Below are 16,168 nucleotides of genomic sequence, written 5' to 3'. Positions count from 1 at the left end.
CTCACTTACGCCATTCCTGAATGTTAATATTTGTGTTGACCAACAATGTATGAGGCACTTATTCCATTTTGTCATTCCATTTACTTTGAGATTTTCAAAATGCCGATGATTAAAATGTTTGGTCACCGTACACTCGGGAGCGGCGTAAGTGAGCCTGGTAAGATAGCACAAATATCAATCTCTTGTGCATCGGACTGGTCTCACTTACACCGTCCCTGAATGTCAATATTTGTGTTGACCAACAATGTATGAGGCATTTATTCCATTTCTCTTGTGCATCGGACTTGTTGGTCTCACTTTCTTCCATTTTCATCATAGTAGGAACTGGATGAAGGACCCCGATGCAAGCGAGCCTGGTGGGTAGAGATGAGGGAGCAAAGGAGGAACCGGATGAAGACTACTTTGTAGGATGAAGACTACTTTGTATCTCGAAATTGTGAATTTTGTATGAATTAAGAGTTGTATGCAAAACATTTGACACTTGCCACTATATATGTATCTCGATCGGGATCTAAGTAATGTGATGATGATGTCTATGTTATATCTGTGCAATGTACATGATATTTATATTATATCTGAATGTTGCTGTATATAACCTGTATATCTGTATATTGCTGTCTATAAACTGCATGTGTACAGGAGGCAGCACAAAATCGTGTATAATACAAGCAAATTCTGTGGCGCACTGCAAACCAATTCTGTGGCGCAGTCTTTTCTGTGGCGCACCTAAGAGCACGTGCGCCACAGATACGTTAACTCTGTGGCGCATGGGCTGGTGCGCCACAGAAAGCTTATTTTTGTGGCGACGTTTCTGTGGCGCACCTCCCATGCGCCATAGAATCCATTTTTGGTGCGCCACTGATGAGGCTTTTCCTACTAGTGATACTCTCGATAAGAGTAGCCCCCGAGCCTATGCACAGGTGCTTGCACCTAGACACAGGCTCGAGTTGTACTACTCGATAAAGAACTTGGCGCAACTCCTCTTTTTATCGACTCCAGGCCGTTGCTATTTTTACTTGACATCCATATCTATATTGTACAGGGATAATGTTAATTGGGGCTAGTTCATCTGACGGATCAGGTACTAGTTAACTGCTCTAGTTGCAATCCGCAAAAACCTACTTCAAGATCACGTCCCTGGACATGATCTCGGGATACTGGTGCTAACTCGACAGGTGCCGCTTAAGGTCTTGCCATTCTATCGAGTCCCAGTCATATTTTATCGGGTACCTAACGCGTCCGTTAGGATTTTTCTTCGTATCTGTTGATACGGATAAAAGTAGCAAACCGACGTCAGAGACGGCGCCACGCCACACAGAACGGATCTGGGGTCTTACCTTCGCAAAGTTTTGCGGCATTCAGAAATTGTTCGCAACTTTGGCGTTCTGAGAATATATTGTCGAGTGCCTTGTTCGGCTGATGCAATGACCCATTTTGCGGGTTCTTCTATATTTTTCTCGGGCGTGATGAGACAGCCGAATATATTGGGTTCTTCTATATTGTCGTCAGCCAAATCGCCGATGATCTTGCTCAGAACAAATGACGAGTTAATGGACCCGAAGATTTGTCCATCCTCTTTTTTTTTCCTCCTCCTTTTTTTTGGTTTCTCCTTGATGATAATTTCGTCGAGTTCCTCCCTCAAGAAAATTTCTTCGGGTCCTCCTTGAGGACAATTCTTCGGGTCCTCTTTGAGGATAATTCTTCGGGACCTCTCCTTGAAGATAATTCTTCGGGACCTGTTCTTTCTTGAAGACAGTTTCGCCGAGTTCTCCCTGTAGACGATTTCGTCGGGTTCTCTCTTATATATTTTGAATTTTGCTTTCTCCTGCACAAATAAACTAACGTTTTCTATCTTTCCCTTGACTCTCTTTTTCGCATGCGGTGTCAGATGCTCAGATTCGATGATATGTAAAGTGAATATATGCCGCGCAGCCCCCAAGTGTCGGGTGCGACAAAAGTAAACGATAATCAACTTTGTGCAAAATAAAAGAACACTTAGCTTATTGGACACGACGAAGTCGATGCGTGATGAAGTCTTCGAGTGTAGATAAGAAGTATAGCCGAAGTAGAAAGCACCAAATAGCAAATATGGATGCCGCAAAATTGTTGATGAAGAAATAACCGAGCCCCCGAGCGTTACTGGGGTGATGTCATGATTGTTGCTGAGACGCCGTGTCACAGTTGTTACTCGGGGCGAAGTCATTGTCGAGCCCCCGCGTATTATCCGTGACGCCGAAAGAAGGTCATTAAGGATGAAATACTGAAGATGAATCCGAGATAAAGTGCTTGAGATGAATCCATATTAAAGATTACACCATCATATATTGAAGATGAATCCGCCGATATTATAGTGGATGAATCCATTAACCCGAAGAATCCAGTAATAACCATAGAAGATGAATCCATTGATATCATAGAGGATGGATCCATTGACCCGAAGAAATTAGTTCCAGTAATAACCATAGAAGATGAATCCATTGACCCGGAAGCCGAAAATGCGCCGGGTATTATTATATTCGAAGAACCCAATGATAACCTTATAAGATGAATCCGAAGAAAATAAATCCAGTAAGCCGAAGAAGATAAATTCACTGAGCCGAAGAAGATATATCCAAAGCCGAAGAAAATAAATCCACTGAGCCGAATAGAATAATTCCACTGAACCGGAGAAAATAATTCCACTGAATCGGAGAAGATATATCCAGAGCCGAATAAATTCACCAAGTAACCGAGTATATTTGTGGTAACGAAATAATGGCACATCCATGAGTATCGGGTGTATTTGCTGTAATGAGGTAATGACGTATCCCCCGAGTATTCGGATGTGGCAAAAGTAAATGATAATCAACCCTTGGAAGAGGTACACTTAGCTTTTTTTATCTGATGTGGCGGAGCCGACATGGAAGTAGGTCATGTGGCAGACGTAGTCGATGTGGTCACGCGACGCCTGGCTGGGAATAGTCGATGAAGAGGACGCAGTCGATGTAATGGATCCTCGACGGGCGAGCCCCCGAGTATGTTGAGTCCGCGGTGTCAGGTTTATGACGGCGAGCCCCCAAGTGCGACGAGTGCGCAATCTCGGGTGCGGTCGACCGAGCAGAGTAGTTGAAGCTTTGTTTCCATCTGCAGTTATATTGTAGTGCGCAAGCTCGGCGCAAATAATAGCACGAGCCGAAAATATTTAGCGAAATAAATTTGCATAATTGGGAACATAGCACCTGATGATTTTTCTGTCGAATAAAGTTCACGATGGGTGAGTCCGCCAAAGATGAGCCCTGAGCAGTAGCACCTGGTAATTTTTTGTGTCGCATGGCGAATTTCTTCTTTGAACACAAATGTGTTGGTTTAGCCGGATCAAATACCAACTGATGAGGTTTAGATGTGGATTCACGGCGAAAGTATGACGTCGAGTGCTCTATTGCAAGGATCAACAGCTGTACGAGCTAGGTTTCCAAAATTTTGCATACAAGTTTCTGTCGGGTCGCGCTAGCTTTCGTCGAGTCACCTGGTTACTTCCCAAGTAATAAGCAGAAGATACATGCACAGGTTGGTTAGATCTGAATAAAATAATAGTGTACGGATAATTAACAAGAGAGAGAGAGGGACTCATAGCCATGATTCTCGTATGCCACTGCCATGCACGCACGCGAGCTTTTTTTTTCCTTTGTATTTGGACCGTGGCTGTCTCTGCTTGTAATGTAAGCCTGGGCGTAGTTGCCCAGGTTCATACGGATCGCCGCCGTGAAGTCACCGTACGGATCGCCGCCGTGAAGTCACCGATGAAATTGATCGTATCGAAGAAGATCAGAAAACCAGATGCGAACTTGTTGTTGATGTAGATGAGAGATCTCGCCCGGATAACGAAATCCAGTCGTCGCGATCCCCACGGTCGGCGCCAATTGACGAGAGAACACCTCGCTAATGCCTACGTATTGTAGACTTGGGTTTCGGGAGAGAGCGACGATGGAGATTCCGGGAACGAGATTAGGCACACGACGTACCCAGCTTCGGGTCCCCTCGGTGGAGGATCCCTACGTGCTGCTAGCAATCCAGTATATGATCATAGATATGTTTACAGGGTGCCGCCGTAGGCGGAGCTATGTTGTCTATATTATGTCTATCTGTTGGCCTCTCTATTTCGGGTGCCCTGGCTAGCTTTATATATGCAACCAGCCTAGGGTTTTACAAGAGTCCTAGTCGACTACTTCTTCGGGTTGCCTTCTTAGGCCTTCTCCATATTGGGTCTTCTCCATATTGGGCCGAGCCAGATATACTAATAATGGGTACCCGAAGGGTATGCCCATGTCAACAAGCTTCCTAAACCGTCTTTCTGTCGGAGAAGATTTTGCTTGAGTATCATGCCCGCCTAGAAGTCGTTCCAGAGGCCTTCTCGTAGGCGTGCAGAGTTCGACTATGGAAATTTTGGATATCTCTGAAGGTGACTTTCATATAAAGGTTCACACTCGAAATTAATCTGATAATTTTATTTGGAGTCTAGTATCAGTCTATGGGGCAGCTCAGGATGCCTTCAAACATGCATTCCTTCGTGAATTAGTTAATCTAGCAAATAATAACTCACACCCTATTATTATAGGAGGGGATTTTAACTTGCTCAGATTTCCACATGAGAGAAAGTAAGGGCGCAGTTGACAATAATTGGTCGTTTCTATTCAATGTTGTTAAAGACAGTTTGGATTTGAAAGAAATATCAATGATCCTTAGGCAATTCACTTGGGAAAATAGTCTCCCTCATCCAACGTATGAGAAACTCGATAGAGTACTAATGGATTCAAATTGTGAACAAAAATACCCACTATTCTCGGAACATACTCTACCTAGGATTGAATCATTGTTGGATCATTCCCATACTGCTAACCACTCGCATCCCCTCTCCACCTCGTAAGTATCCGTTCAAATTTGAACTTGGATGGTTACAAAGGGAGAGGTTCTCAGATATGGTTAAGAATATATGGGAATAATATTTTGTAGCTGGCACTCCTATTCAAAGGTGGAATAACAAGCTTCAGGGTGTGCGAATATACCTTGGAGGATGGGTGCGACGTACCACTGGACAACTCAAAAAAGAGAAACTCGGCCTTTCAACGTCGATTGGTGATTTAAAGGCCATCGCGGAAATTAGACAGCTAAAGATGCAAGAGATTGATTTGAAGAATCAATTTAATGCGAAGTTGGTTGGCTTACTACGCGAGGAGGAACTCAAATGATACCAACGATCTAAATCTCAATTCTTGTTGGAAGGAGATTCGAATACAAGATACTTTCATAGTGTTGCTAATGGAAGACACAGAAAGAGGCGTATTCACTCACTACTTTCGGATGATGCTATGATCGAGGGACATGAGAAATTAAAGTCGTGCATCACATCTTATTATAAAGGTTTATTTGGTGCACCCGAGGAATCATATATTACCCTGAATGAATCCAGGATTGATGACATTCCTCAGGTGACACCTCCGGAGAATGTTGTTCTTACCGCCCCATATACGGAGGAGGAGATAAGAAAAGCATTCTTTCAGATGGAACATAACAAAGCACCAGGGCCTGATGGTTTTCCTGCCGAGTTCTGTCAAAAATTCTAGGATACAATTAAAATAGATCTTCTGGAGTTGTTTGAAGAACTGCACGGAGGGCCACTGGACTTGTTCCGTATTAATTCTGGGGAGATCATATTACTCCCTAAGGCTAACGATGGTGAAAGGATTCAGCAATTTAGACCGACATGTCTCCTTAATGTCTGTTTTAAAATCTTCGCTGAAGTAGCTACTATTAGACTAAATTCATGCAAGGTCGATACATCCTTGACGGTGTTGTTACTTTGCATGAAACAATACATGAGATGCACCGCAAAAAGTTTAATGGGGTTATTCTCAAGATCGACTTAGAAAAGGCTTACGATAAGGTCAAATGGTCTTTCAGCGAACAGTTCAGATGAAAGGCTTTTCTCCCAAATGGTGCGCGTTGATTAATAACTTTATCTTTGGTGGAAGTGGTGCTATCAAAGTTAATGATGATGTGGGCAATTACTTCCAAACAAAGAAAGGGTTGAGGCAAGGCGATCCCCTATCTCCAATATTATTTAACATTGTGGCGGATATGCTTGCCATTTTAATTAAGCGTGCTAAGGGAGATGGTCAGATTGAAGGAGTGATTCCCCATTTAGTCGATGGGGGACTTTCTATCATGCAGTACGCTGACGACACAATTATTTTTATGGATCATTATCTGGAAAAGGCACGAAACCTGAAATTAATTTGATCAGCGTTCGAGCTAATTTCCGGCTTAAAAATTAATTTCCATAAGAGCGAATTGTTTTGCTTTGGTGATGCCCAAGACGATGCTAATCAATATGCCAAGTTATTCGGTTGTGGTTTTGGTAGTTTTCCAATAAGATATTTGGGTATCCCGATTCATCATCGGATACTCACCCTAGCAGAATAGAAAATAGTCGAGGAAAGGCTGCAGAAAAGACTTAGTAGTTGGAAAGAAAAATTACTATCTCTGAGTGGAAGATTAGTCCTCATAAACTCAGTACTCACGAACATGGTAATGTATATGATCCATTTTCCCAGTTACCCAAAGGAATTCTTCATAGATTGGATTATTTTCGATCAATATTCTTTTGTCAAGGTGGTAGTGAGAAGAATAAATACCGGTTAACAAAATGGAATGTTGTATGACGTCCTGAAGATCAAGGTGGACTTGGTATCCATGACTTAGAGCTTAAAAACAAAGCTCTATTAGGTAAATGGTTGGCCAAGTTTTTAAGTGAGGATGGGGTATGGAAAACCTTGTTGAGAAGGAAGTATGTAGGCTCAAAGGAGATTTCCCAGATTATTTGGAAACCCGAAGATTCACACTTTTGGGCTAGCATTATGGAAACTAAGAAGCACTTCTTCTCATATGGGTCGTTTTCCATTAGAGATGGATCGGAGATACGGTTCTGGGAGAATAAGTGGTTGGGAGCAACCACGCTCCGGGAACAATATCCAGCTTTGTACATGATCATACGTTATAAGGATGATACTCTTCAGAAAGTGATGGAAATTTCTCCACCATCTATGACGACCAGGCGCGATGTAATCGGTCACCAGTTAACCACTTGGAATGAACTGCTACAAAGATTAGATTCAATCGAACTGGTTCAAGGGAAAGATAATTTTCGTTGGGAACTTACCAAGAATGGTATATTCTCGGTAAGATCTATGTATGAAGCGTTATCAGCACCTGTCCAACCGGTTCTGAACAATAATAACATTTGGAAGCTGAGGATAGCACTAAAAACGAAGGTGCTCGCATGGTACCTACGCCGTGGTGTTATCCTCACGAAAAATAACCTTGCAAAATGAAATTGGCATGGTTGTAAGAAATGCGTTTTCTGTCACGAAGACGAGACAATAAAATATCTCTTCTTCCATTCTGATTCGCACATGCTATATGGTCAATCATTCGGATATGATCTAGCTTATACCCGAAACATCGCTAATATTTTTGGCAATTGGCTAAACGGGATTGAGGTTAGGCATTGGAATCTTACCATGGTAGGAGCAATTTCAGTTATATGATCGATGTGGCTATGTAGAAATGATAAAAAAATTAATGATAAAAATTATTCTCTTATGTAGGTAATGCCTTGCTTCGTTTATAGTTGTCGCTTCAGCACTTGGAGGACCGCAAACTTCTTTATAGAGGGTGTCTACACGATTGGAGAATTCGGTCAAAAAAATTATTATCTAACATGAGTGGCTGCATAGTCAGAGAGTTACAGCTCCTACACCATGAGTGCTTTTCACTACTTAGTCGTTTTTTATGTAATAAAAAGTGTTTTTTTACTCTTGGTTGAACGATTGTGTGTATTCTAGTTATGCAGAGATCGGTTAAATTACATCAAACATTTAGAGTAATAAAGCGCTCTTTTTGGGAAAAAATCCCACAATTCAAACAAATTCTAAAGTTTTCTTAACGTATGTGGGTATGGCAATTGGTGGAAATAAAGTTTCATCCTGCATTGCTAGTTGAAAGATAGTTGAAGCGGTTTATAAGGAAGATGTTCTAATCTTTTCAGTGAGACCGTTGCCCACCTCGCCACACATGCGCCGCGCGCGGGTTGAGGGAAACATATATTGGATATACGATTCAGAAACAACAGAATTACACATCAAAATATACAGTACAGAACCGTGCGAGAAAATCCCGACAACTAAAACCCACAGAGGACATGAACCCGGATACATCCACCGAAACAACCAAGTGAACTCGGCTCACTTATTATGGTGGAGATTTTATTCTGCCGTTTATCCTAGTATTGGGCGAAGGTGGCCAACTGGTGCCTCAAACTTCACAAGTAGTGGAAAGGCCAGGGGCTAGCTCAGTGCTGGCCGGGAAGCTTCTCCTTGATCTTGTCCATGATGCCTTTCTTCTCGCCGGTGCCGTGCGTCCCTGTGCCGGTCATCCCAGTGTGTCCCTGCTGACCATAGGTGCCGCCGGTAGCCATGGTGTCATGCGCTCCGGTGCCGGTCATTCCGGTGTGTCCCTGCTGACCGTAGGTGCCAGTCATGCCAGTGTGACCCTGCTGTCCGTAAGTGCCCATGGCTTGCTGCTCACCACCGTGGCCGCCGGGGAGCTTCTCCTTGATCTTCTCTTTCATGCCCTTCTTCCTCCTTCCGCCCATGCCATCATCCTCATCAGACTACAAATAATAATCATTTTGTGTTATTTCCTACAGAAGAATACCGATACATGCGTGTACGACTGATGACAACAAGAAGTATATAACTATATATACGCACCGAGCTGGAGCTGGAGCTGCCGGAGCGGTGCAGGATCCCGCCGGCCTTGTGCTCCTCCCTCATGGGCTGGAACTGCCCTCCGGCAGCCGCCCCCGTGCCGACTCCGCCGTGCCCTCCCATGCCGCCGGTCAAGCCACCGTGTCCGGCTCCTGCGATCGGGTTGCCGTACTCGTCGACGCGGTTCGTGGCATGGCCGTGCTGCTGCTGTCCCTGGTACTCCATCTTGTACAAATGGTACGCTGAATGAGCTTGTTACAGGTGATGTTTAGCTGGATTGGTTGGTCAGTACGCTGCGACTAGTGGTTCTCGCGACTAGTGGCTGTGTGTAAGCTGGAGAAGACTTGAAGCACTATTTGTAAGCTGTTTGAGGCGATGCGATAGGGATTGTCGCTGATCGATGAGTCGCCACGGTAGGGCGCTACGTGTGCTTGCATGGTTGGGTTGGTAGGCGGAAGCCGGTCTAGCCAAGAACGACAAGGGGACGTGTGCACCCACTGGGCGCGGCGGTGTCGCCACGTCTCAGTCCATTCTCGAAACATATTAATTCCTTCTTCATATCAAGGTACTCCAGCAATCGTTAAACTGAATCTGCTGGAAGAAAAAGAGAAAACATTGGATATGCCAGAACTTACTGTTATAATTTCTTTCGAAAAAAATAAACTTACTGTTCTAATTTCATCCTGATATAGATTATATCACGCTTATAGCGCCTTGGCATCAGTCGGACTATTATTGGTACTCCTTTCTATTTTAAAATAATTGCTTAAAAATAGACGTATTTTGACATGTTTTAGTGCCTAGATATTAAAAGTCAGGTAACTTCTTGAGGGACCCTCGTGTGCGCACCCCAAGACCCCGTCGGGGGAGATCCCATCGCGCCACACCGGCGCACCAATAACATGCGCCTCTCGCTCCTGCGGTGGGCCCTGCTGACGAAGGAGGCCTAGGCGTGGTGGTTCGCCGAAGAAGACGCCAGTTGGGGCAGAGATGGCCGGCGAGTCGACGAGCTGCGGCCAAGGCGGAGGTCCACTTGGCAGCGCTTGACTAGCGGTGAGGGTTGGGCTGCGGGACGGCTCGGGGAAAACCCTTGATCTTGATCTGGGTGGTTCTACCGTCTGTCCTATTGGAAATATAGAACCCTAGAATATTGTGTGTTGTATTTAGTGACCCTCATGGGGTATATATAGAGGTACATAACTTGGAGGCTAAGATGACTTGGGATACAAGAAGATCCTAGTCTATCTCTAATTATACACGTACTCTAACATTCCCCCTCAGTCGTAGCGGGAGTGAAGCGAACGCTTGCGACTGGAGAAGTCCTGCGCTCCCATTGCTTCTCCTCCTTGTCATCACCAGCATCCCCTTCTGGTTCCTTCTCTTCCCTCCCGCAGTCACAGCGGGAGTGTCGTGGGCTCAAGTGACGATGCGGACGCTGTTGACTGGAGTTCTTGAGTTGCCGTAGATATTTTGTTGATGTCGATGTCGAGGTAGCCGAGCATGATGTAGCCGTGGTCGAGATGTGGTCGATGTCGTAGTCGTCGTATGAAGTGTACCCGTATTCGCCGAAGACGCAAAAAATTGCGCGTTTTTTTGTCGTAAGGTTTTAGGTTGTGCACGGCGGTGGCAACAATTCTGCGGCGGCGGCTGGTTTTTGTCATAGCGCGGCGGCGGAAGCGGTTCTGCGGCGGCGGCGGTTTTGTCGTAGCGCGGCGCCGGCAGCGGGTCTGCGGCGGCGGCGGGTTTTTGTCGTAGCACGGCGGCGGCAGCGGTTCTGCGGCGGCGGCGGGGTTTTTGTGTCGTAAGCGGCGACGGCAGTGTTGACGAGGATGTGGATGAAGACCATGTTGATGTAGACCTTGGCGATGTTGTTGGCGATGTAGAACTCGACGTAGATCTTGGTGTAGTCGTACGGCTTGTCGTAGATGTTCGGATCGGTGTAGTTCAGCTTGGTGCAGTGCAGATGTTGGTGTTGATGAAGTCGCGCATGGAGTTCCGCCTATCCGTTGATGCTGCTGGCCTGGCGCGACAAAGAGGAAGTAGTTTGGCGCCGTGGAGCTGGCTTGGAATCTTGGATTCTCATGCGCACGCACGCATGTGCATGCAGGAAGGGCACCAACACGATTTGCATGCCTGGATGGATCTGGCGTCTGCAGGTGAAGGTGCTGGCGTGGCTACGAGACGACGAGTACGATACATGCGTGGCCGCCTGATGATGGAACTGCTGCGGCCAACGTAGACCTCCCTCCCGTGAACGTAGCGCCACCGGTGATGTCTGTTTCTTTGAGCTAAACCGATCTGCGCAGAATTTTGAGGACATGGGATCTAGAGTTTAGGGATCTGCGTGCACCGGGGCGAAATTTTGAGGATATGGGATCTAGAGTTTATGGATTTTATTTTGTGGCTAATTGATCTAATCTATGAACTCGAATTTCTATCTAAGATCTAAACTAAAGAACCGATCTGATCTTCGATCAAAACCGGGTGCCGCGCCCCCGAGGAGCGATCTCTCCGGGGGCGACGCGTTGCGGAAGTGGGAAATCTAGGATCGGCGCCGCGAGGCTAACCGCTCTGATACCATATTGGAAATATAGAACCCTAGAATATTGTGTGTTATATTTCAATGACCCTCATGGGGTATATATAGAGGTACATAACTTGGAGGCTAAGATATCTAATGACTTGGGATACGAGAAGATCCTAGTCTATCTCTAATTATACACGTACTCTAACATGTCCATCTCCTCCTTGATGTATCATGGCCGGTTCCAGTGGTGGATCGGACCTGTGTGGATGTCTCCTTGCGTGTCGCTGGCCATGGCCATCAGTTGGGCTCGGGGAAGCAGATCCCGCAGGTTCCAGCGGGTGGCGTGGGGTTGTTGGCTCGGCTTGAATAAAGGTGGCAGTCCTTGGATTCCTCTCTCACCATGGTAAAGAACTGCATGTCGCCTGTCAGCATTGATCTTGGACGGACTATCGAGTTCCGGAAGGCTCCGCTGGCAAATTTCAAATAGACGACATGCCTAGAGGTTGCCGGAACGGATGATGTTTCGGTCGTGCGCAATCATATTTTTTCTAACCGTTTGGTTTCGGAAGGGGGAGTTGCGAAACTATGTGGTTTGTTGCTATTATGGGATATGTCTTAGTTCCATGGTGAAGTCAGACATGGAGAATGGCATGGAAGCCAAGAACTGAGCACTAGCAATGAAGGTTTGAGTCCTTGGGTGTAGAAATTATGGCTTGGTGATTTGTGACTTGGAGCAGCAGAATTTGCAAGTGGAGGCGACAACACATGAGAAATTCAGTGTCTAAACTTCCAGGGTGAACACCCAAGATCTTACCTTAATTGGTTGTGCATCGCAATGACCTTGATGCAGGCATTGTTTTGTGAGTGCTGACTTTCTCCGGGGCGGAAACCTATGGTCATTGATCAGGGCGATGACGGAGCTTATGCATTGTTCCTTCTTGGAGGCATCGCCTTCGGAGTTGATGGATTTCTAGTGTTATTTTCGTTGTGTTTGGTTCGGTGTTACAAGGAATTGGACACTGTAGCGAAACTTTCTTTTCTAAATTCGTCTTTCTTTTTTGGTTGTGTGCATCTGTATGGCCATTAGGACAATACGTTGTTGCAGAGGCTAGGTATAACTGGTATCTTCGCAATATTAATATATTTTCCTTTATCAAAAAAAATCTATTTTTAGCAATTATTTTAACCGAAGGATGTACCATAAATTATATTCTTGAATATTTCGTATGTGTTCTATATACATGCATCTCCATTAGAGAATAGAAGTCTAAAAGTTTATAGATTAGTCTCTACTAGAGATGAAATAAAAGCAAGATTTTAGTTTAGGAAAGGAGAGAGTATTGAAGGAAGAAAAAATGTATCAAGAAAAGGTAGTCCATCTTCAAGGTTGTGATGTTTAGAAAACAAATGAAACCGTTCCTAGGAGGAACTAGACACTTTTTTTATATAGAAGAAGCGGGATTTGGCGTGATAATTCTGAAATTCGTCCCTGATAGGAATCGAATTCTGGTCGTTGGGGTGCGTCACTACGACCCCAACCATTAGGCTAAGCCCACATCGTCTAAAATGAATTAGTGCTAGGTGTCCCGCTAATTTTGCCCAACTCTACGCTATTATTTCTAGTCTTTCGGGTAGATTTAGAAGATGCGTGTGGCTGCTTTTCGTTGCACAATCTTGGGCCCTCTGGCTTTTAAGAAACAAGATGACCATTGAATCAAAGTTTATGAAACACCCCGCTAAAATCAATTTCAAAACTATGTTGTTTCTACAGATGTGGATGCCCCTGGCAAAACCTCTGGACCGGCCCTGGATCGAGCACGGGATCGCCAAGCTCAAGCTTCTACACGACGCAACCAGCCCAAAAAGGCCTGACGAAGACACCTGAGTCCCTTTGGAGTAGCAGTGTGGTGTTAGCCGAGAGCTCCGCTTAGGGTGCTGTTATGATCTTGTTCGTCCTTTTGGCCAAGCTGTTGTGCCGCAACATGTATCACTTAACTTGTTGTGTTGAACCTGAGGGTTTTATTAATTTAAAGTCGGGCAGTCCATGTCTTTTATCTAAAAAAAATAGTGCTAGGAGGAACTGGACACTAAATGATATAGTAGAAGCAGGACCTTGGTGTGATAATTCTAGAAATTCGTTCCTGATAGGATTTGAACTCTGGTCATTAGGGTGTGCCAATGCGACCCCAACCACTAGGCTATGTCTACGTCCTTGAGGTTGTGATGTTTAGATTCACTATATTTTTTTTTTTGAGGGGGTACAAACTCATTCATTCATCCACTGGTTCGTACACATATCCTTTACAAATAAAATCTAAGACATTATCAGGAATAGGGGTCAGCCACACATGGCTGTCTCCACTAACAGAAGCTAACTTAGCTAGCCCATGGGCACCTGAATTACAGGCTCTTGGTGTTTTTATCACCTTACAGCAGGGTATCACAGATATCAGGAACTGAATGTCCTTGTAGACACTCCAACATCTTGATGCCAGAGCCTCCGATCTGTTGGCAGCAGCCACTGCTATTGCACAATCCGATTCGATGGAAGCAATCTTGAGATCGTATTCGGAGCCCAATCTAAGCCCCTCTTTGATGGCACAGGCTTCAGCTTCTTCCGCGTCGTTGAATTTGTCAATGACTATGCTAGCAGCGAGACATATATGTCCCAGGTGATCTCGGGCCACTACTCCAACGGCAGCATCTCCGGAGTCTTGTGAAAACGCTCCATCTACATTCATCTTCAGGGTTCCTTCTGTAGGAGGTTGCCATATATTCTTGTCTGCATTTTGAGTCCTGTGAACATCATCCTGGTTAGAAACGACACTTCTAAAGGAAGGAAAAAGCCCAGAATTGGACATGTTGTTATTAGCATGCAAGTTCTGAAGGTCCTTGTCATAGCTAAGGAGAAACGCTACTGATCTAGCGATCGTTTCTTCACCTCTCCCATGAGTAATGTCACAGCGCAAATGCCACGATCTCCACAGGATCATGAGAATTCTGCTACGCTGAATATCTTTGCTGTTTACCATCAGCTGTTGTAACCATTCAGGCCCTGTCTTGTAAAAGCAGTGTTCGGGTGGGAGGTCCCAATGTGATCTCATAGCCCACCTTAGCGCTCTGGCTTTCGGTAATGGTGTAATGCCAGATAGTTTCAACATGACAAAGATAGTTCTTATCCCAAAGGTAGCATATGCTACCGATCTGAAAGAGTATAGGCCAATTTCTCTTTGCAACGTCATTTACAAGGTAATCTCAAAATGCCTTGTCAATAGACTAAGACCTTACCTCCAAAATCTGATCTCAGAGAACCAAAGTGCTTTCATCCCGGGCCGGTTGATATCCGATAATGCGCTGGTAGCGTTCGAGTGCTTCCATGCTATACATAGAACAAAAAAGGAAAACGAATCCTTCTGTGCTTACAAGTTTGACCTGTCAAAGGCTTATGACAGAGTTGACTAGAGTTTTCTAGAAGGAGCACTCAGAAAATGGGGTTTTGACACTAAATGGATAAACTGGATCATGGTTTGCGTCAAGTCTGTCAAATACACATACCTTTGACATTGATTCCCCGTGAAATCATCCTCCTGGCATCTTGAATTGGCTGTTGAATTCTCGCCCGTTGGAGATCCTTGGCCTCCGCTCCCCGATGATACCGTTTTCTCCTCAGCTGATTTTGTCCCATTAATTGGGCCAAAATTGATGCCCTCATGTTCCTTCTCTCCCGCTGGCGTCTTCTGATCTTGATTGGGGGCGCACCCGCCCTCAGCCCGATCTATCTCACCAAAGATCTGGGCGGCCCTGGATCTGGCTTGGTCCAAGCTTTTCTTAGGGTCTCTCGAACTAATTAGGATTTCTCTCAATTTCTCTCTAAAGGATAGTGGTAGGAAGTTGGCTATTGTTTCACTCTCTCGTTCGGATATTCGCTCAATCGACGAGATCGGGAGGATCTCCTGGCTTGATCCTTCCCTTCTCTCGTTCCCCTCACGTTCGCCTCTAGGGAGTCTGGGGAGCCCAGGAGACATCTCTATGCATATGGGTGCTGTTGTTTTCTTTAGTTGTGGTTCGACGACCAGCTTTGGTGAAATTGCTTCCGCCCCTAATCCATGTACACCAAACTTATCGTTGCCATCCAATATTCTGTAATCATGATGTATGAGAGCATCTAGATCTATATTGAAAATAACTTGTCTTGTTAGTATTTGCGTTCCAATTTACCATGATTTGGGGAAGATGAACATCGTGTGACTTGGACCCATAGTTTTTACCATGATTTGGGTGTCTTCCACGTTAAAAAATCAGGTTCCCCTATGTGCTGATATTGCTAGTGCAGCTTAGTGAGGTTACTTAGTGCCCTAGACATCAGCTTTGCGCTGGAATGTCATGATAAGTTACTTTATATATGTAGATGCAAATGTTTTCTGCTATGATGAGAAATGATCCTTTAGTTAGTACATAGCTGGTGCTAAATCTATATTTTGTCCCGCTATAGTTTTGCTAGAGTTAGATTTGTTCCGCTACAACTTTCACATACTGTTACGTACGTGATAATCCATAACATGTCGTGCATTGGAAGATGACTAAAGCTATAAATAATTTGACATTGTGTGTTGGAGAGATTCAATGAAAATGACAATGATGCTTCTCTTGCTTTGTCCAAGGAAAGCAGTTTGTGTCGTCCCAAGGGGATGGAGGGTAGCACGGGTAAAATCGTGGTTGTCGCCCGATCCTTCTTCTTCCTTGCTCATATTTTCACCACTGGAAGATGCAAGTGAGGCGCAATGATAGTCATGACCACGATGTACGAAAATGGCATAGCCTACTTCATCTTTTTTTT

General features: G+C 44.9%; 2 protein-coding genes across 4 annotated transcripts; both read right to left on the bottom strand.

Moving 5' to 3' along the window:
- Positions 1–8,125: 8,125 nt before the first annotated feature.
- Positions 8,126–9,117, bottom strand: LOC127348938 (dehydrin DHN3-like). The gene is made up of 2 exons (XM_051374789.1): positions 8,808–9,117; positions 8,126–8,707 (listed from the first exon to the last, which is right to left on the bottom strand). Exons 1-2 carry the CDS (start codon positions 9,027–9,029, stop codon positions 8,387–8,389), a joined length of 543 nt encoding a protein of 180 aa, XP_051230749.1. The 5' UTR covers positions 9,030–9,117; the 3' UTR covers positions 8,126–8,386.
- A 4,464-nt stretch (positions 9,118–13,581) lies between these two features.
- On the bottom strand, positions 13,582–15,460 carry LOC127348924 (uncharacterized). 3 transcript variants are annotated; one of them, XR_011754099.1, is made up of 3 exons: positions 14,887–15,437; positions 14,620–14,710; positions 13,605–14,127 (listed from the first exon to the last, which is right to left on the bottom strand). XR_011754099.1 is itself a non-coding variant. In XM_051374781.2 (2 exons), the coding sequence occupies exons 1-2, from the start codon at positions 15,354–15,356 to the stop codon at positions 13,602–13,604; spliced, it is 996 nt and encodes a 331-aa protein (XP_051230741.1). In that variant the 5' UTR covers positions 15,357–15,428; the 3' UTR covers positions 13,582–13,601. The 3 variants fall into 3 exon arrangements, 1 of the variants encoding a protein (XP_051230741.1); XM_051374781.2 differs by lacking the exon at positions 14,620–14,710 and having other exon boundaries at positions 13,582–14,127; positions 14,887–15,428; XR_011754097.1 differs by having other exon boundaries at positions 14,620–15,460.
- Between the last annotated feature and the right edge of the window lie 708 nt (positions 15,461–16,168).

Source organism: Lolium perenne, chromosome 1 (assembly GCF_019359855.2).
Source record: "Lolium perenne isolate Kyuss_39 chromosome 1, Kyuss_2.0, whole genome shotgun sequence".
NCBI lineage: Eukaryota > Viridiplantae > Streptophyta > Magnoliopsida > Poales > Poaceae > Lolium > Lolium perenne.
This window is presented reverse-complemented; position numbering and strand designations above follow the sequence as displayed.

Excerpts from the sequence above, each read along its gene's own strand:
- LOC127348924 (XM_051374781.2), bottom strand. The coding sequence starts at position 15,356 with ATGTCTCCTGGGCTCCCCAGACTCCCTAGAGGCGAACGTGAGGGGAAC. Across the intron at positions 14,128-14,886 it reads ACGGGGAATCAATGTCAAAG|GACTCAAAATGCAGACAAGA; the intron begins GTATGTGTATTT and ends TGATGTTCACAG.
- LOC127348938 (XM_051374789.1), bottom strand. The coding sequence starts at position 9,029 with ATGGAGTACCAGGGACAGCAGCAGCACGGCCATGCCACGAACCGCGTC. Across the intron at positions 8,708-8,807 it reads GCAGCTCCAGCTCCAGCTCG|TCTGATGAGGATGATGGCAT; the intron begins GTGCGTATATAT and ends TATTATTTGTAG.